Source organism: Chrysemys picta, chromosome 4, assembly GCF_011386835.1.
Source record: "Chrysemys picta bellii isolate R12L10 chromosome 4, ASM1138683v2, whole genome shotgun sequence".
Lineage (NCBI taxonomy): Eukaryota > Metazoa > Chordata > Testudines > Emydidae > Chrysemys > Chrysemys picta.
Genome location: NC_088794.1, coordinates 47,609,549 through 47,631,269, shown reverse-complemented (window position 1 = coordinate 47,631,269; position 21,721 = coordinate 47,609,549). Strand labels below are relative to the sequence as shown.

Sequence of the window (21,721 nt, the reverse complement as noted above, 5' to 3'; positions counted from 1 at the left end):
TTGTTAAATTAAACAGATTGAGCTCCTTAAGCCTTTCTCTATTAGACATTTTTTGAAATCCTTTAACCATTCTTGTGGCTTTCCTCTGAAACCTCTGTAACTTATCAACATCCTTCTTGAATTGTGGACACCAGTATTCTAGTAATGGCTGCAACAGTGCCAAGTACAAAGGTAATATAACCTCCCTATTCCTATTCAGTATTCCCTCTTTATACATCCAAGGATAGTATTTGCTCTCTTGGACGACATGTTTCACTGAGAACACATGTTGAGTTGATTATCCACCATGATGCACAAGTCTTTTTCAATATCAGTGCTTCCCAGAAGTACTGGCCAGGCATAGTGCTGTCTAACTTCCAACATATCAGGTGAGATTGGGTGCATTCAGACTGGTTTGGCTATAAGCAACTAACTCCAGTCTACATCTTTAGGTACCTAAAACCTTTAAAAATCTGGCCTCTTGAGACTTGTAGTTTTTATTTCTTCATGTATTAAGTTCAACACAAGTAGATGCTGTACCAGCTTCCTCCCACTGTCCTGTCAACGTGCCTCAGTCCTGATCTGGAAGAGGCTACCAATAGGTGTGAAAAGATTATGCAGTCTCTATGCCCATTCATTTCTTTGCCCAAAATGCCAAGAAGAATGTTAGCTGTGGTAATGGTTTTTGTGATGTGAACACATACCTACTAGCAACAAGCCTGAGTCCACAAAATTAATTTCCAGAAGGTCACAAACCAGTTAATTCATATCACTACTGACCCAGTCTTGATATGACCTAGGCAGGTTAATGTTCTATGTGCTCTTGTCAATCCCTGAGTCACTGAGCGCTATATTAAAATAGTAATGATTATTTTTGTAAAAAAAAATGGAGTGGTTGTAAGGTTCTTAAAAGGACACTTCTAAAGTTATAAACATCAGTTGTTGTTTGGCGAATAGAAATCCATTATTGTCTGATTCAGACATACCAAACAGTCTGAAAGTATTTTGACGTGCTGGCACACTACAGCGTCTATTTTTGAGTTGCATGAACAGGTCAGCAGACACTTAAGATTCCTCCTTCACATCAAATTAATATTTTAGATTTGCTATGAGAATGAATAAAGAAATGTTTTGGCTGGTTAAACTTGTCATAAATCATTTTTATAGCATTTGCCCATTTTTTTCAGCAGTTTTGACACTGTAGGACAAAATATTGCCAAAACCAGTAATTTTGCACTGCTCAAAATGGCATTTTGTGACAGAAGAAACTCAAAGCTTTCAGTATTTCCAAAAATGTAGAAATATTTTAATAAAGACTCTCTTCCTCCCTCCCTCCCTCCACATATTACGGGGAAGTGGTCAGTCTTTGGTTAACCCACATTGAAAGGAATTATCAACACACAAGGCAACTATCACTCAAAAACTAAGTGTTCTTGTTCAGGCACCAGGCATGGGAGGACCTTAGGGAAGTTCTGTGGACCACCACTAGGTGGGTCACAGCGTTGCACCTGATACGTACCTTGGGACTCTTCAGATCTGGAACCATGACAGCTAGGGAAGAAACATCCAAACCACACACTTTCTATTTTATATATTTGTGATGCTTTGGGGTTCAACCTGACCAGTAAGGGGTTGTAGTGACTGCCTGCCCTACAACCCTGGGTGTGTCTGTACTGTGCAGCCTTGGTTCAGAGCTCTGACACCAGTAGCGTGCTCACAGCACAATAACCCCACTGTGGCTTCCACAGTTACTCCTTAAAAGGTGACCCCAACATACACTGCAGCAAGAGGAGGGGTTCTCCCATCGCTGTAGTTAATCCACCTCCCTGAGAGGTGGTAGCTAGGTTAATGGAAGAATTCTTCCATCGACCTAGCACTGTCTACACCAGGGGTTACGCCAGCTTACTTATGTTGCTCAGGAGTGTGGATTGTTCAAAATGTCTTTGATCACTCAAGATGGATGCTTCAAAGTCTTTCAGCAGTTCCATATATCCCTAAAGTTTATCTTTGATTTCAAAGTCAGGAAGTCCTCCTGGGAGCTTAGTTTGGCCCTGCGAAGCCGACACCAGGTTGATTTTGAAATCTCCTGTGACTTTACAATGCAAATGATTTTCCTGTAATCTCTGATGCAAATGAATAGTCCATTGTCCATATCTCTGGTCACACCTGGCTCGGTTTGCCTGCCCTGTTATCTGGAAAAAAACCTCTTTTGCATCTTTTATCTGTTTAGTCTCCAAAGCATAATATCAGAGAATATCCATAATTTCATGTACAGTGTTGTTACAAACATTTCTTAATGATCTTAATGACAAATGTTGTACCTGTTTTCAAATGGTATATTACATGACACCTTTTAAATCAATATCTTGACAACAGAGTGTGAGGGTTTTGAGCTGGTCAGGCCAGCTGAGTTTTATTGTTACATACAAACGAGCCCTTTGCCATCTGGCACGGTGGTGTTCTGAGGTCACAATATTTTATTATCTTAACTAAACTACAGGGAACTAATCAAAATCATAAAATACATAGAAACAAATCATATTACAATATAGTATGTTAATATCAAACCTCAAATTAGTTTAATTACCAGCTGATTAAACCATATCAAAAAGACCAACCATTCTTTATAAGCTCTGTGTAATGATTTGGGAAGACAGTAGTCTTGGTTAGCTATCAACTTCAGAAATAACAGGGTATTATCAAACACAGTGCCAATAGATCTATTTATGTTCTAGCCAAATAGCTAATACAGGGAGGGTCAAATCACTTCCAGGTTGAAGCTAATGTTGAAACTACAGCTCTAATGTTAGTTAAGACAGCATGCCCAAATTATCAGTAGTTAGGTAGTACTTGCCAGTCTCTTACTCCCAATATAAGGTTACTGTAAACGTTCTAATACAATTCAAGATGACACACCTTGTTACATTTAATATTCAAATGACAATTGAGGTGAAAATGCATGACTACTCAGGGTTAAAGATATAACTACTAGCCCAAGAAATATATGCATGTGTGATTTCTTAACCAGCTGATTGTTTAACCTAGGGTTGTTTTAGGTATTTTAGGAGCTATTCCATAAGCACCGTTTTCGGAGTCTGCGAGTTCTATGCATGCACACACACACACGCTCTGCCAGCCATCTTCAGGACTTTTTTTAAAAAAGTTGAAGAATGTTAAATACAAGTGTGTCCTTCTACTGATAAAAATTAGAAAATAAAACAAAAATACTGACACAATGCAGGAAGGTTCTCATGACTCTTGTGATTTTATTCAGCTTCAGGAAATTGACATGGGGTTGAAACGATTAGCTGGTGGTCTTATTGGTTCAGATGTTTTAATATTGATGAAATTGTTGGCTGACTAAAGGTTATGTACTTGTAGATGTCAGATCTTAGATTTAGCATGTTGCTGGACTCTTATCCTTCACTGGCCCGATGGGAGGAAGTACAGACCTCTTGGTCAGGCATGGTAGTGTTGCATGGCCAGAAGCCAGTGGCCGCAGCATCAGGCAATGTAGACCAAAAAGCCAGAATGCCAACAACTGAAGTTATCTTCCTTTCCTTTAGTTTTTTAACTTTCCTTTTGAAGGTGGAGGGGCCTGGTTGGTTCCTCCCCCTTGGAGAACTCCTCCTCAGAAGTCCCTTGGCAAATCAAAATAGAGCACTCTCCTTCTGAGGTCACTGACATCACACAGCGGGGCCCATGTATGCTAATACAGAATCTCCCCATTCCAATTATTAAGACTCAGGAAGTCCATGGATCCAAAAATATATCCAGTCTGTCAGCAGGTCCAGAGGTCATGGGTCAATAGACATTATCTCAACAATCCTGTAAAACTCCTGACTCAAAAATCATTTTAAAAATGTAAAGCTAGCAAAATGTTGGAACTGAAATCTTAAGAAAATAGCAATTACACATTCATTCAGCCATGCAGATAGAGGGACAAACTGACATACTTATTACTTCCCATTTTACATTTTGGTTGAGCTCTACAGCTCGGAGAAAGGTAGTCACAATAGAAGTCTTTGCCTCCTAAAATCACAATCTTGAGGTTCAGTTTTTACATGCAGCCCTAACTGCCTCACATTCCTCTGGCATTTATTCTTTACTGTAGTCTAATTTCTTTTGATTTGATATTTATCTTTTCAAAGGAAACAAAGGAGAGTTTATAATCCTGAGATTAAAAGTAAAATCTACACAAAGAATAAAGTCTTGGAAAATGTTACTACAATAAGAGTAACTGAATAATTGTTCTTTTTAAGCAGTATCTATAAAACATGTATTTTTACAATTTATATAATTGAGACTAAAATGGTACAGTACCTCTTAAGACATCATCTTGGGCAGAACATACAGTTGTTACAGTATAAGACTTTAATTGCCAGTGTAAGTTAAATACACATACCTCAAGGTGATATATTATGGAATGTATATTTGACACTTTTTCCACATGACTACTCAGTGTAGTTTAGGTATCTTGGACTATTATTTCTCTGTAATGCCCCCCATTGTCTGTTACCTCATATTATCATGAAAATATTTGAAAAGCATTTCCAGCTGAGAACCAGGAGACACTGTCTGTGTGGAAGGATGTTCCCTGCTTGTTTTTTTAATCTGTGTGAGCTTCCTTTGTTTTCCCTTCCTCCCTGTTTCTGTTTGAAGACTTTGTTTACTGCTTAAATGCAAATTAAGACAAGCAAACACTCCTTTATTCAAAACAGATCTGTGTAATGACTTCTGCCTGGGGAATTTCATAACTTTTCACATAATGCTGCTACATAAATTTCACCATGACGATACTGACCAGCAAGTTATGAGTTTTCAAATGATATCTCACAAGGCAAACTTATACAAAGATTATTACAATAGTGTGTAGGGTGTGAACACGGGTGCATTTCATCACACCCTCTGATTTACACCTTCATCCCAGGTTTAAGTTTGAATATGGCATGGAGATTGTACTGGTCTCATTGATCAATGGTCTCTATCTGGCAGTGGATGAAGACCCATTTATCTAATTATTTTATTATTGGTTGTCTTTAGCTTTACCTGATGTAGCCTGGACAGAGTTTTGTGTTGATGTGCCCTGGGGACTTTGGCAGAGGTGCACTTGAGTGTCTTCTCTGTCGGAGACTACAAGTAGTTTAGTATAGCTGGGCAATTGCTGATGTGCTTGCAAAGGTGCTTTTGTGTAGCAGAACTGATGAGTTCAGTTTTTTCACTCCTCCTTTTCAACTGGTTTATGGAATCACTGGGTGGCAGTGGCATCAGCATGAAGATTACAGTCAGCTCTTTCTCTCTCTCTAATTGTGCCATACATTGTGGCTGATCCGGTTTCCTAGTGACTAGACAATACTGAAGTTGGGTGAGAACTACCTGCCTGAAGCTCAACCTGGATAAAATATATGTAGGTAATGCTAATAGGTTATGAAGAAACAACTGTAGGAAATAGAGGAAAAATTGGAAAGAGTCCAGCAGAGGGCAACAAAAATGATTAGGGGGCTGGAGCACATGACTTATGAGGAGAGGCTGAGGGAACTGGGATTGTTTAGTCTGCAGAAGAGAAGAATGAGGGGGGATTTGATAGCTGCTTTCAACTACCTGAAAGGGGGTTCCAAAGAGGATGGATCTAGACTGTTCTCAGTGGTACCTGATGACAGAACAAGGAGTAATGGTCTCAAGTTGCAGTTGGGGAGGTTTAGGTTGGATATTAGGAAAAACTTTTTCACTAGGAGGGTGGTGAAGCACTGGAATGGGTTACTTAGGGAGTTGGTGGAATCTCCTTCCTTAGAGGTTTTTAAGGTCAGGCTTGACAAAGCCCTGGCTGGGATGATTTAGTTGGGAATTGGTCCTGCTTTGATCGGGGGTTGGACTAGATGACCTCCTGAGGTCCCTTCTAAACCTGATATTCTATGATTCTATTTGTCCCTTCAAATAAAGATGTTTTGCCTCCGTCGGTGACTCGGGTTCACAACCTGATGTCCTGTGGGACACTCAACTGCTGATGCATGCTTTTTGTCACCTCTATATTGGAATCCTAGTAGTCCACACAGTTGAGCTGTCACTTAAAGGCCTCTCTCAGAAACTTCAATTAGTTCAAAAGGCAATGTCTCATTTACTGTATGGTGCTCCTTGTAGGAAATGCATTACACCTATGCTCCAAAGACTAAACTGGCTTCATGTTCATTTCTAGGTCCAATTCAAAGTTTTGATTTTGATCTATAAAGCCCCTTTTGGTTTGGGTTCTATGTAACTTGAATATCAGTTCTCTGTGCTTTATCCCAGCAGTTGAAATCATCAGGGACATTTGATTCCTGAGATATGTTTGACTGGTCAGGATGATCTGTTGAAGGCTCTGGAATTTAGAGTTTGCTCCTCTACTCTTTAGTCTGGCAAAGCCCAAATAAATTGACCTTTAGGGATGCTCAGTTCACCCATTTTCTGTCTGAAGGGGCTGAGTAATTTTGCATGTATGAACCGATATTGGATTGGGTGACAGAGTTTTATTAGTTTGTATTATAAATGTTCCTAGAGGTTGATGATAGCCATATCTTATGATGATAGATGGGGAAAATAAATTAGATTTGGCAGGGGTTACTTGTTTGAGAGTTGGTTTGAGTAAAGTTGTTGCCTTTTATTTATTAGTCAAGAATATCTGTCTTCTCATTAGCAGTACTTCAGCAAAGTGCCTCTGTAGTTACTGTCTGTAACATCTAAAAATAAAAATGAAAGGTTTTCTGTGTTTTTCTCAACTGTTTTTGTTTCCTAATCGCCTTGAGATTTTGCACTGTACAAATCGTAAAACCTTTGTAACAGGCAGCGTCAACCTCCAGTGTTCTTTAGAGAAGCTTTTCGGTCATTGCTGACCCATTTCCTGGATTAGTCAGGCCAAATTGGGTAACTTTTTCGGGTAAGCTTTTCCTTATTGCCCACTATTCTAAGAGCCAGAAACCTGTTGCAGCATATTGGTTTGAGTCTATAGTGCTAGGTAAATTTCCCAAATCTTAGGTTTAAAACTTTAACTATAAAAAAGTTTTTAAAAAGTTAGCAATAGTAATTTAATCTCATGAAAGATTGCACTGTGAAATACAGTTAACAATTTGACAAACTTTGTGTCTGCACATACGCAGTGCTTAAATTGGTATTGCAGAACAACAGGAAGCAGACAGATTAATACATTTGTTAGGGTAGGATGTCAGATATTTTAGTACATATTACAAATCCTTTAAATCCTTGAAAACAGCAAAGGTCAGGAAGCCTTGTTTAAAATTTTCCAGCATATGTGTAAGGTTCAACAGGATGTATGTCTGCTTGTGGATTGTTAGATGAGTAATCTGAAAAAATCAACTTGTTTGTTGTTTTTCATGTTGTCTGTTTGTGTCCTGACAGTTTAACATCAGATGTACCTTGAAGTCTGAAGTCACTAAGCAGTTCAAGGTTGCTTTGTAGCATGAAAAATCCTCAAAAGTTGTTATTCTGTATTGCTTGCAATAATATCTCTCAGGGCTTGAAATAACATTTTGGTTGTTTGTCTGATTAGTCAAATGATTTAAGAAAGGAAGAAAAATAAGTAAACAAATTTTAGAGTTAGTGCTGTGATATCAGATATGGATTGATTTCAGAAACCTAATACTGAACTTATGATATCTTTGAAAAAATATATTGTAAAGATATGCTGCAATATATGTGTATAAACACATAATTTTGTACTAAGCTGCTGTTCATCTCTTCTTCGGGTGTCTGTACATGGATGTAGGAATCTAACTTGAGACGCCCAATTTTAAAATCTTGCTTTGTGTGTTATATAGGGTGTTTAACAAATAAATAAAATAATACAATATGAATATCTCACAGCAGAGTCACACAAGTTTCAAAATCAGTCTGTATATGAGAGACAAGTTTTAGTCCAAGAAGTTTACTGATGTAAGTTTAGTAAACCTACAACACTCCTTTGAGGAAGTCGGGTTTAGACTGGGGACCAGCTTCTCACGGGGACATGGGATAGCTTCAGGACCCGATCACTAACCAAAAAACTGGAAGGTCCAAGAGATGTATGGAGACCAACTCCCCAGCTTGGATACTGTTTGAAGAACCTGCCCCTAGGCATAGACTTCATATTTCCCAAACTCTAAATGTCTCATTCTGGAGTGCAAAGCCAAAGAGCTAGGGAACTGTGTCTGTAAACTGGCTTTTGAAAGGTATGCACAGATTATGTCCGCACCGCATCTTAAGCAAGGGGAGTGTCGGGGGTGGAGGACCGTTGTCTGGCTTTCTAGGGGAAGGGGCATACCACTTTAAGGGCAGAAAGGCACAGATGTTGCTGCAGATGCAGAGGAGGTCAGCATGGGGATGCTGACTCATTCCCCCCAAAGTGACTGGAAAGAGAGGAGGTCACAGCTGGGTGGGAGAAGCCCTCTTTCTCCTAGACCAAGAGGAGCAGCACCCATCTTCCCACCCTTGAAAGTGGCAAAATACAAGGTTTGGTCAGATTCTGCTGTGAGCACTGTGCTAGCCACCCCTTTACTGGGGGGCTGGGAAGGAATTTTTCCCTTGCTGCCAGATTGGCCAAGGCAGACTGGGGGAGGCGGGTTGCCTTCCCCACAGGATTCAGGGATGGGGGCTTAGTTGAGGTGAACATATGATGTCACAACTCATTATGTAAGTGTGTAGCAGATGTTTAGTTCTGGCACTCCATAGGGAAGTGATACAGTGATCAGATAAATGGTTTGGTAAAGGATTTTAAGGAGATGTTTATTAAAGGAGCAGAAACCGGAGGAGCAGAAAACTGAGGCTCCTATGACTGGCACAGCAGAGCCACCCCCCTCTCCTTTATAACCCGCCTTAACCCTCATTTGAGAGTGGAGGGGGATTGTAAGGTCCCAGCAGTGGGTTGGTTGGGAACCAGGATAGAAAAGGGGTGGGGAAGCCCCCCTCAGTAAATATTGAAATGATCATGGAGTTACCTGCACTGTATACTTTTGTCTGTTAGGTAGCCCCAGACAGTTAATAATAAAGTTGTGGCCTAATTAAACTACATCCAGTGTCTCATGTCCTTCTTCCAGTATAGCATAAAGTGCATACCTTACAATTTAAGGCCTTTTTGAAAATCCTTTTTTTCCAATTTTAATAAAGCACAAAAGACTCCTCGCTGAGCTCTGTTTATAAGCCAAGTTTCAAACTGCATTCATCTGTTACTGCTGTAATCTGATCAAAAAAATGTGGCCAGGTTTTCTTTTCCAAAGAGAAATGGTGGTGATGGTTTGATGTCCATGTGCTCAGAACTCAAAAAAAAGTCTGAATGATTTTAAAAATATAAACAATTTAATTGGCAGAGACCAAGCATGGAAAATTCCAGGTCAAAGTTGAATTTATGAATGAGTGTAAAGAGTCAATTGTCAGATATTACATAGTGCAATATACACCCCCCCCCCACACACACGCACACATATCACAGATATATATGTACTACATATATAAATGTGTGCTTTCTGTATGTATGGTATATATTTACACACTGACCACAACATTCAGATTCCATTGTGTGTTTAAAAGTGATACGGCTTAATGCTCTTGAAAGATTTTGCCCATTCTTTTAATTTAAAGAATTGCAAATAAATAATTTAATTTGTTCATACTTTCTTTACATCTTATCCTATTATATTTGGCCTTTTAAAAAGTTATTTTGTTATCTATGATAACACCTAGTGATGAAGACAGAACTGATGAACTCCAGACTCCGTGTAGTTGAATTCAAATGCCTAATCACTTATTCTACCATTTGTTTCAGAAGATTTTTTGCAAATGAAAAACTTATGGGACATTTTTGCTTGCATCCAAGATCAAATTTCAACAGGTAGAAAAGTGCTCACTCATCTAAACTTCAGCATAGAGTTATAGTCCATCTAGCTTCCAACATGCTTGTACGTGAAGTGATATTCTTAAGAGCTGAGAGTGTCTAACAGAAAAACAATCAAGGAATGAAAAATACACTGACCCGAAGTCCAAAACTTCCTGTAGTCAGTCCCGGACCAATATTTAAAAAAAAGGGGAATTTTTAATCTGGTATCATAAACTATCAGAAGTGAGTTGAATGCTATATGCTGTTGGCAAGCAGTGATTCTCAACTGTAAAATAGTATACTAGTTTGGTGTTTGCCCTGGCATGCTGTGTAATATTGTATTGTGCAACTACTTTGTTCTCACTGCTATTCTGTTTTCTTCCCCCCCCCCCCCCCACTTGAGTTCTAGCATATTAATGACTGCTTTCTAGGCAGTTACTAGAACTAGAGGCTCAAGCTGCTTCTTTATCTGTCAGCTTGTTTGGAATACAGCATTCAAATGACATAAAATATTAGGTAGGGCCAGTTCTTAAAAAAGCTGGAGTTTAGTGCTCACTTGTGCACCTATTTTTGTATTCAGACTTCTACAAATAGTGTATGTGGCACAAGTGGTGCTAAAACACCCACTTTTATGCAGTTTGTGTATACATACAAAATGTGTGGGGGAGTAGGTGGGTATATGTGTAAAAATATGTATCTGTGGGTGCATATATGTATAAGGAATACATTTTAAATTGGGACCTTGATCTTTTTCATAGAGTTGTGATATACTGGTTGTTTGTAACAGGATTCAAGGTAGGAGAGGAAAAGGTGAAGCAAATTTGTACTAAGAATGACCTGCCAGGGTTAGAAAGAGTTTGACAGACAAATACAAATGTTTCAGAGGAAATAAACTTTCCTAAGGTTTAGTTCTGGACAAGTAATCCATTAAAATATTTACCTGGTTGTGAAGATGGCCTGAGCATTGGGTCTTTTAATCACTCAAGCAACTTCCTAAAGCGACTGTAGAACTAACCTCATACTGGAAATCTTCCAAAATAATCCTGTTAGTAAGAAGTTTATTATATCTTAAAATAAGCTGCATGGATACATTGTATAAATATTGAAAGACATATACCATTTATATTGAGACAATGGCAGTCCTTTATTAGTTAAATTGAACATACCTGTAATTTATTATAACAGCAAATTTTGTTCCTTATTAATGTTTTTGTCAACAGTAGCTTAATTATGCTGGTAGTTTTTAGAACTCTGTATTGTTTTGATATGTGATTGTGAACATGTACTTAGAATGATTTCCCCCCCCAAAAAAAGGTTGATCCCAGATAATAGTTTACTGAGTATCCAAGGTATTTGAATTAAGATACTTTTTAAAGTTTTACATTCATCATAATCCACTGCAACCCCTTATGTCACATAGCTGGGAAAAAAATAGGACTTTTTGTCTCCACAGCTTGATTTCACCAGAGTATTTTGTTTAAACCCCCCCCCCCCCTGCTATTTATAATACACAGCTGTAATCATTTTTATCAGGAAAATCTTTGATCTATTGTGGTCTCTCATGTTAGAAGGCAAATATTGTGACTTGGGGATGGGAGGGGAAAAATTACCTTTTTAATGAATCTTTCTTTACAGATGTTGATCAGACGAGCATTGAGAAAATTTTGGTACACCAAAACTTTCTAATAAGTGAATATGGATGTTCCTGTCCTTCCTCTGGGTTTTATAGGAGTTGCCTTCCTTCCAGAATGCTTTGAGCACAGTAGCTTTTTCTTTTATTATAACATAGTTAGTAGAACTATACAAGCTCTTCTAGGATGGTTTGTGAGTCAGATATACCTATAGTCAGCTGCTATGTCAGATTCTTACAAGAATATGATGAAGCAATCTAATAATATATATTTGTAACCTTTGTTGTAATAAGCTTGATTTTGAAGTTTCAGGTCAACCTGTTATCATCCACTTCAGGTTTATTCCTAAAAAGTGATTTTTGCTCGAAGTTGTTTTAGCTAGATGAAAAAAACTTGATTTTCTATAGAACCTTTCATGTTTAATGTACCATTAACCCATGGCCTAGATCAGGGGTCGGCAACCTTTCAGAAGTGGTGTGCTGAGTCTTCATTTATTCACTCTAATTTAAGGTTTTGCGTGCCAGTAATACATTTAAACATTTCTAGAAGGTCTCTTTCTATAAGTCTATAATATATAACTAAAATATTGTTGTATATAAATTAAACAAGGTTTTTAAAATGTTTAAGAAGCTTCATTTAAAATTAAATTAAAATGCAGAGCCCCCCCGAACCAGAGGCCAGGACCCGTGCAGTGTGAGTGCCAAGGAAAATCAGCTCATGTGCCGCCTTTGGCACATGTGCCATAGGTTGCCTACCCCTGGCCTAGATACTGCTAGCGATTGTGCTGGAGTCTGGAGTCTATAAACAGTTTTAGAAGTGTGTGAATATTGGTCTTTACTTGCTCTCTCTAAGGAATGCTGTCTGAACTTTCACTTACAGATGTAGAACCACCTGAGAAGAGACATGGGTTCAGTAGCTCATTCAGAACTTTTTTTAGTATACCATACAAATAAGACTTATAGATTCATAACTTACTGTTTCTTCAACTAGGACAATATGAACTTCCAGCCAACCCAGTCATTTTTCTAATCTTTTTTTCCATCTCTCAGTGGGTGGGAGGGTAGATTAACTTCCAAGAAGTAGATGAAAGAAAAGTAGTAGATCTAACTCTTCAGAATATAATCGTGACATTGCCGGTGCACTCATTAGATACAAACAATTGGACGGTATCACCCATGTTTTAAAGTAAACTGTTCTGCATTCATATTTGCAACAAGGCTTACCATCCTTCAGGTTGCTTGTCTCTCTCCATGTTTACATTGGTTTATGCCAGCCCCTTTTTGGTACTATGTGGATGGAGTTTGTAACCACAAACCAATATGTTACTCTTGACTCAGCCTTCTCAGAAGTCAGAATGAAGTGCTTACCCCCAATGTAATAGGCTCCAAATCTCAGTTTTTTTAAAGAGAAACTAATTTTTCTGGCAATACAGAAAATATAAACTGATTTTAAGAAGCATTAAATAAAATTTAGTTAGGCAAAACTATGCTGTTTTAGAAGATCACTACAGAAAATTGCCTGTAAACAAGCCCCCCCCCCCCCATCTTTATTAGGAAGGTAACGAGAAACCCTACATATGTGATGCAAGCCCTCTTAGTGACAACACAGTCTACGTCCTCAGGAAATTTTATGAATTCCAGCATTTCTCAAGAAATTTAATTATTTCTAGCAACAGAGGGTCCTGTGCCACCTTTAAGACTAACAGAAGTATTGGGAGCATAAGCTTTCGTGGGTAAGATCCTCACTTCTTCAGATGCAAGACTTGCATCTAAAGAAGTGAGGTTCTTACCCATGAAAGCTTATGCTCCCAATACTTCTGTTAGTCTTAAAGGTGCCACAGGACCCTCTGTTGCTTTTTACAGATTCAGACTAACACGGCTACCCCTCTGATATTATTTCTAGCATATCTCAAAGACACATCTATTTAAAAGGATGGGACTCTTTTTGTATAAAGGAAATGCATTTTTTTGGTCTTCCCCAGGAGTACATTACTTTGTAACCTATGCAACAGGTTATCCTTTATACCATCTTACCAAAACCAGTTTAATCGGCTTCATGTGTCTTGTCCTCAATCTTGCAGGGCTTGTTTAGCCAGTCAGCTCCTCTTTAACTCCTTCCAATCACAAATATAGTGTCTAGGCCTTACAGGCCTTTGTTTAACCTAATGAGTCACAGAAAACACTTTTACAGATAAAAGTATTAATGTGTTTCCTAGACAAACCTCATGAGCTCTTTGTCCATGATCAGCAATACTCACAGAGATAGTACATAAAGGTTCAGAAGTTGAGCTTGGATCAGCCACCAACAATGGGCTCTAGAGTCATGTTTACCTTTGCATACTACCATTGCGGTCATTGTTAAGCACTGTTAGGATTGTTTTCAGAAGAGAAAATCCTTGGAAATGGGATAGAAAAGGAGGTGTAATAGAAAATATTTGAACTACTGGAAATTATTCACTGGGTGTTATACCAACTTGAAAAATAGAAAACAAAACTGACAGTCAAAGAAAAGGCAGAAAAATCACAGGATAAGGCCTTTGCATACTTATTACAAATTTTCCTCCAGTGACTCCAAGAATTCTTAACAATTTTTCATTTTCATTCTTTGTTCTGTTTTGGTTATGGGTTTATCATTTGTAAAGCACACTTTTTTTTTTTAAAGGAATCCAAAATGTGCTGAGCTTGTTCTGTGCGGTCCTTACAGAAAACAAGGTTCTCTTTCACTCTGCAAGTTTTCAGAGGCTCAGTGATGCCTGTAGAGCACTGGAGTCTTTAATGTTTCCTCTCAAATATAGGTGAGTTTTGTTAGACAACTTTGACACTTTGGACTTGATGTTGAAAACCTGTATTTATACAAGTTATCTTTACTCATGCAAGGTGTGCCATTGAACTTAATGAACTGTTTTCATGAATAAGGATTACCCACATAAGGAAAGGCTTTCAGGATCAGACATTTGGTCTTACGGTTTGTGTACTTCATCGATCAGACTCTCATTTAATCCATTTCAATGTAAATTGTATGTAATTTAACAAAAATACGGTGTAGACACCTTGACAGCAATACTACCTGATTATAAATCTCTTTTTCTAATGCAGTCATGGTCCACGAACAGAGGCTGACACTTGTGCCAGTTTGTGCGATAGTTTTGTAAGGTGTACAGATGTCCACTATGGACTACACTGCAATCAATAAATTAATTCCTTGTGAAAAAAGCCACATTTGAACCCAGTTTTTTAGGTCAAAAGGTAGTGTATCAGCATCTGAGGGCAACAGTCAGAGGTGCCATCACAGCTGGGGTAAGCATATCCGTGCTAGCTGTAATCTACCTAGCATGGCTAAAAGTAGCAGTGAAGATGCAGCAGTGCAGGCTGAACAAGCCCACTGGGAACCCTCAATAATGTATTTACATTGCTAGCCCGTCCTGGGGTCTGTGCCACCATGTCTTCACTGTTATTTTTAGGTAGGTTAGGTAGTTCAATGGTAGTGCGAGTATGCCTACCTGAGCTGCAGACCCACCTCCAGTTGCAGTGTAGATATATTCTTAGTTGCACAAATGAAAGAGGTGTAATTGTAACGCAAGTGTCTGCAAAAGATACTTCTAACATTGAGTATGCAGAGTTCTTGTATTTGTTCAAAATAGTTCAAAGACAGGTTTGTATCTTAAACAACAATAGAAAAACTTCGTAACAGATTGAAAGTGAATTTTGAAATATTGTTCCTTAATGTTAAAATATCTGTGAAATTTCCCATGTAAAAATCAACCTTGGAGAGCCATGTGTCAGTGATGTTACAATTTTTTTAAATTTAGATCATGTTTAAATATGACTCAGATCACAAGTAACATGAGTACAGTGTTCTCAGTTTAGTCCTAAATAAACATTGTCTGCATCACTAAACTCTACATTTGGGAATTTCATTATTATGTGACACTGTACAAAAGCAGTAATTAGCATTATATATTGTACTGCATGCTTTACTTCAAAAGTACTATGTTTTTAAAACTTAGTATGCACTCCATAACAGATCTAATGTCTCTAGTGCAATAATAATCTCTTTGTACACATTTATCACATTAATGGGCACCATATAAGAGCCTAGATAGATTACTATGAATATTCTTTTTTGTCTTTTCTTCTTAGTTTACGTGCATATTCAAAAACAGTTTATCTATTTGTGATAGATTTTTATAAAGAAATTACAAGCCCCTTGTGATAATGGACTTCTTTATATTTTCATGCCAGAATGTCCTTATAACTTTGAGTATGGTACTTCATAGTTGATGTACTGAATGCCCCAGAATTTTAATTGACAAATTATGAAGTAGTTATAATAGGTGGCAGGAAGGTAAAGAAAGACATCATGTAATGGGGCAGACAAAAAGCATAACTTTTTATTAATTCTCTTCACAGTTATCCCTATATTCCAATTCTCCCTGCACAGCTGCTAGAAGTTCTCAGTTCACCAACGCCTTTCATTATTGGTGTACATTCCATCTTTTGTGCTGACATTCATGAGCTTGTAAGTATGCCTAAAAAGAATATGTACAGTCATGGTGTCAAATATGATATTTGTGTAGAGAATTTTTTGTGCTTCAAGCATTATAGTTTAAGCTATTCATAGCCATACAAAGTATACTCCTGGGGGGAATTCTGCGCCAAAAAATTAAAAATTTTGCACACAATATGTTAAAATTCTGCATATTTATTTGTTAAAAAATAAATATAATCGCTCTGGTTTCAATTATTTTTAACTACGATACAATGGATAAAGAAAGGGAGTGGGGAGCACTGGAGGAAATCCCCCAAACCCCCTCTGTAATGGTAATGTAACTAGTATTGACCCTTTACTGCTAGTTATTAGTCAACAAATATATGCAGCCATATACTCCGTGTTACATCATAGGCAACTGAAAAGTAAGCGAGGGCTGGGGACTCAAACTCACAATTTATATTGGCTACTGACCATCTCCAGAAAGGTCAGTAACAAACAGTTCATGAAGCACATTTTGATAGGAAATTTTTTCAGTCCAAAAATTTAGACCAATTCTAATCACTAAAGCACCATAAGCATTTATAAGGACACACTGTCCTGTACAATAAGACTCCGTTACACCACTTTGACAATGCAAGGAGCCTTAAAATTTTTAGACCTGTTTTATACTCCTGGGGGAATTCACTAATAACAATGGGAACAATTCACTAAACAGGCAAGCTGCTATATTCTGCTCTGCCTGAGGAGACACTCCTACCTCCCCAGAAACACCCCAAAGCCCTGCCCTTTCACCCTGAGCATGCCGCAATAGCGATTGAGAGGGGACAGAGTATCTCTCTGTCTCAAACACATGATTGCCCAGCCCTCCCGTCCCGGCGGTGATTTATGTCTCTACTGGCTGCACCAGGTGCCCAAACAGTGCAGGCAGGGGTGCATGACTGCTTTTGCAGCTTCCCTTTGCGTCCCCTTCAGAAGCCATTCTGAAGAACTTCTGTGGGGAAGCAAAGAAATCTGCGGGGGCCATGGATTCCGCACACACACAGTGACACAGAATTCCCCCAGGAATAAAAGTACCAGTAGATAAAGCAGGACAATCAGTAATGGGCAAAAACAACAAAAAAACCTCACACACCAATTAATTGAACCTGTTGTAAATTCTTCTACAAATACCAATATAACCTGTCAGAAGGAAATAGGGTGAGGGAAGGAAAAACTCAGAAGAATGATTTTGCGATTAAGATGCAGGGTGTAAAGTCAAGACAGCGATATATTTCCAACTCTGCTTCAGACTTCTGTTGTGACCTTGAGCAATTCAATTAGACCAACATTTGCCAAGGTATCCTTTAATTTTTTGGAGTTGTGATAGCTTATGACTGAATTTCAGAAGTGCTGAGCAATCTCAAGTTGGAGACCCTAAAACTGAGGCACCCAGAACTCAAGGCCACTCTTGAAAGTTTGGCCTCTCTCTGTTTGAGTCACATAGGTGTTTTGAGGTTACATTCATTAATATTATTTGTGCTCAAGCTCCTTCATTAAGGGCACTATAGAATTGTGAAGTAATATTATCTTCACACATTTTAGGTTAAATCATATGTAAAATCTGAAATGTCCATTTGGTGTTTTAACTGTGTGCATCAGAGAACATACTATATATAAAATATTTGTTTTTCTTTTTCAGTTGGATGTAATTATAGCAGACCTGGATGGAGGCACAATTAAAATTCCTGAATGTATTCATCTATCTCAGCTCCCAGAGCCACTGCTACATCAAACTCAAACAGCTCTTTCTTTAGTACGTCTCATTTCCTGATCAGCTTGTCCAGATCTTTTTAAAAATGTAAAAAGAAGAAATAAAATCTCTGAATATTATGAAACATTTTGAAAATGACTTATGAAGATTTAAAAGCAAGATGAATTAACTCCTAAATGCATTGTATGTGAATACCATAAATACTTAGAATTTAAAAGATGGAGATTACACTGGGCCCTAAAGGCCCATCAGTCTACTCTTTGGCAAGCAATTTTTGTTATATGCAGGTATACCCAGATATGATATTGGAGGTTTATATATTTTTTCTCTTAAACATCATCTCAGATTTAGAATCATAGGACTGGAAGGGGCCTTCAGAGGTGATTTAGGCCAGTCCCCTGCACTCATGGCAGGACAATTATTATCTAGACCATCCCTGACAGGTGTTTGTCTAACCTGCTCTTAAAAATCTCCAATGATGGACATTCCACAACCTCCCTGGGCAATTTATTCCAGTGCTTAACCACCCTGACAATTAGGAAGTTTTTCCAATGTCCAACTAAACCTCCCTTGCTGCAATTTAAGCCCATTGCTTCTCGTCCTATCCTCAGAAGTTAAGGAAAACAATTTTTCTCCCTCCTCCTTGTAACAACCATTTATGTACTTGAAAACTGTAGTCATGTCCCCCTCAGTCTTCTCTTTTCCAGACTAAACAAACCCAATTTTTTCAATCTTCCCTCAGAGGTCATGTTTTCTAGACCTTTAAATAATTTTTGCTGCTCTTCTCTGGACTGTCTTCAAGTTGTCCACATCTTTCCTGAAATGTGGCGCCCAGAACTGGATACAATACTCCAGTTGAAGCCTAATCAGTGCGGAGTAGAGTGTCTTGCTTACAATTCTTGTGTCTGGCTTACAACACGCCTACTAATACATCCCAGAATGATGTTCGCTTTTTTTTGCACTGTTGACTCATATTTAGTTTGTGGTCCACTATGACTCCTGATCCCTTTCTGCAATACTCCTTCCTAGGCAGTCATTTCCAATTTTGTATGTGTGCAACTGATTGTTCCTTCCTAAATGGAGTACTTTGCATTTCTCCTTATTGAATTTCATCCTGTTTACTTCCGACCATTCTCCAGTTTGTCCAAATCATTTAGAATTACAATCCTATCCTCCAAAGCACTTGCAACCCCTCCCAGCTTGGTATCATCCACAAACTTTGTAAGTGTATGCTCTATGCCAGTGGGGGGCAACCTGCGGGCCCACTGGCTGCATGCAGCCTCTCAGGGTAATCCGCTGGCGGGCTGCCAGACAGGTTGTTTACATTTGCACGGCCGTCCACAACTCCCAGTGGCCGCAGTTCACCATTCCCGGCCAATGGGAGCTGTGGGAAGCTACGGCCAGCACGTCCCTCCGTCCTGCGCTGCTTCCCACAGCTCCCATTGGCCGGGAACGATGAACCGCGGCCACTGGGAGCTGCGGGCTGCCGTGCAAATGTAAACAAACTGTCTGGCAGCCTGCCAGCGGATTACCCTGACGAGCCACAGGTTGCCCTCCACTGCTCTATGCCATTATCTAAATCATTGATGAAGATATTGAACAGAACCGGACCCAGAACTGATCCCTGCGGGACTCCACTTGTTATGCTCTTCCAGCATGACTGTGAACCACTGATAACTACTCTCTGGGAATGGTTTTTCAACCAGTTATGATCCCACTTATAGTAGCTCCATTTAGATTGATTTTCCCTAATTTATTTACATACAAACCTACCTTGGTGTAATTGGGCTCAACTCTGTTGAAGCCATTGAAGCTTATGCCAGGGTTAAGTTGAACCCAGCATGTTCACTTCATTAAGCCTTTCCTCATAAGGAACTCTTTGCTTCCCTCTGCTCTTTTTAGAAAAATGCCTTTCACCTTTCTATGCCTAGAATTGCACACACTACTCTGTTAACAACTCTTTTTAAAAGAACTATTATCTTTCTTGATTTATAACTAATTCCACTTATCACATATCCTAAGACTTCATTCATTTATGGCATGTTGTGTCTTCTTAACATCTGAGAAGGGGAAAGTGACCTTTTTCTCCCTAATAGTACATTTGGAAATACATCTGTTTTAATATTTTGCTTTAACAATTATTACTGAATATTCAGCTGCTTTATTATGATTTACCTTGGTGGCTTTTCAGTTGAATGCACAATTCCAAGAATCCATTTTAATTTTAAATTACCGTGATGCCTGGCAAAAGAATTGTAAAAGAAGAGCTGAGTTTTGCAGTAAATATTTTTTTATGCTTGATTATCATTCCACATTGAGGAATCACCACAAGCTTCCTGTCATCAAAGGAACTGTCTTTATCCAGCATTATCAAAAACTGAAAAATGCTGTTTCCAACATTTTTGGTCTGACCAATAGGGCCAACCTCATGGTGACTGATTTCCCGACACAGCTTTTATAATGGTTGGGTTATTTCACTTTTCTTTCCTTATTCCGTCCATCTTTCCTTCCTCTTCTCTTTTATAGGGTTGACCACACTGGAGCTCGTCCATGGTCATTTCATGTGCATGCTTTGCTGTGTGGTTCAGGCAAAAGTTTTAACCCTAAGAAGAAAGGAAAACAAATGAAAGAAAATTGGATGGAGTTACAGATTGTGTGTGTGTGTGTGTGTGACAATAGATTTTATTTTAATGTAGTGGCTTAGCACCAGAATTAAAACTGAGGAGTTACCAGGGCTAAGTTACAGCTTCATTATCAGTACTTTTAAACAGAGTAAGTAAATAGGCCAAGATTTTCAAATAACCAAAGCATCCAATATCATTAGTTATGGGCTCTTAACTCAAAACACCTTGGAAGAGCCTGATTTCCAGAGAGCAGGTGCTCAGCTTTGTATGAAAATCACGCCCCTTTAATGTGTGTCAGTTTGAGCACCCAAAATCACTAGTCACATTTGAAAATCTAGACTATACTCTGCAATAGAGAGTCAATTTATGTTTTGCATATACCATAAGATATAGTTACAGAAGAATTGAGTTATTTTCTTGACTGCCACTGACGCCCTGTATGACTTTAGGCAGATATCTTAACCTTCTCTGCATCAGCTAACACAAATGTAAAATCAGTATAATAATTCGTACCTACTTCACAAGGGCTTTGGAATCTTGCTTAATATTTACTAAATGCTTTGAGATGGTTGGACAAAAGATGTTATAGGAGTGCACGTAATTGTTGTTGTTACTAATAAAAATAATTTCTTTATTGACTAATGACCTGACAAATCTCACTGAAAATGTAATCCATTTTCTGGATACAGAAGTGCAAAAGTAATTTAAATGAGTGTACCTTCAGTTCTGTTCTGGCCCTACCAGCAAGTGTTTATATAAAATTACTATTGAATTCTACGAAAGAAAATGCTATGCACAAAGGAACGGAAAAATCAAAAAGGCAAAATAAGCAAAAAACCTAAAACATTTTTCTTGCTACATTATACTCCAAAAAATTCCTTTCCGGATTTAGAATTTTTGCAAAAATTTCATCCCAGAGATATTTATGTTTTGCAGTTATAAGCCTCTGCAATACAGGAGTTGCAAATCAAAACCAATTAGAAATAATAGTGATGGCACAAACTTTAACAATGCTGCTTATGACATTTAAGATGACAACCCTGGCTTTCAACACCAACTAAAATCTATTGCAAATACTCCCCGTATTCCATCAATTGAACAAGGATGTTTTAATTCCTAATTTTTGTGTAGTATTTAGGGTTTAATTGTGTGTGCATCATTTTTAAAGTATTTACAGTGCAATGAGTATTAACAACAATTAAATAGGACCAGGAAAAAAGTTAACAATTCAATTTGTATTCACGTTTTAACAATTATTTTCATTAATTAAAAAATGTCATAGGTTTTACACCCCGATTTGGAAACGGCAGATTATGCATTCCCTCCACCACGAACAGGTTTATCACACTCAAAAATGCTGGTAAGACATATTATTTCTGACTTTGTAATAAATAGAAAAATATTAAGT

General features: G+C 38.2%; 1 protein-coding gene across 11 annotated transcripts in view; it reads left to right on the top strand.

Annotated features, from left to right (window-relative positions):
- SBF2 (SET binding factor 2) overlaps window positions 1-21,721 on the top strand; it is a 570,707-nt gene that overhangs the window by 333,995 nt on the left and 214,991 nt on the right. For all 11 annotated transcript variants that reach the window (XR_010600515.1, XR_010600516.1, XM_065592221.1 and 8 more), the window contains 4 exons: window positions 14,110-14,242; window positions 15,858-15,966; window positions 17,618-17,731; window positions 21,596-21,673. Coding sequence is in view for 9 of the 11 variants with exons in the window: in XM_065592221.1 (XP_065448293.1) it covers window positions 14,110-14,242; window positions 15,858-15,966; window positions 17,618-17,731; window positions 21,596-21,673 (434 nt within the window). In the remaining 2 variants the exon portion in view is untranslated. The remainder of the gene's footprint in view (window positions 1-14,109; window positions 14,243-15,857; window positions 15,967-17,617; window positions 17,732-21,595; window positions 21,674-21,721) is intronic.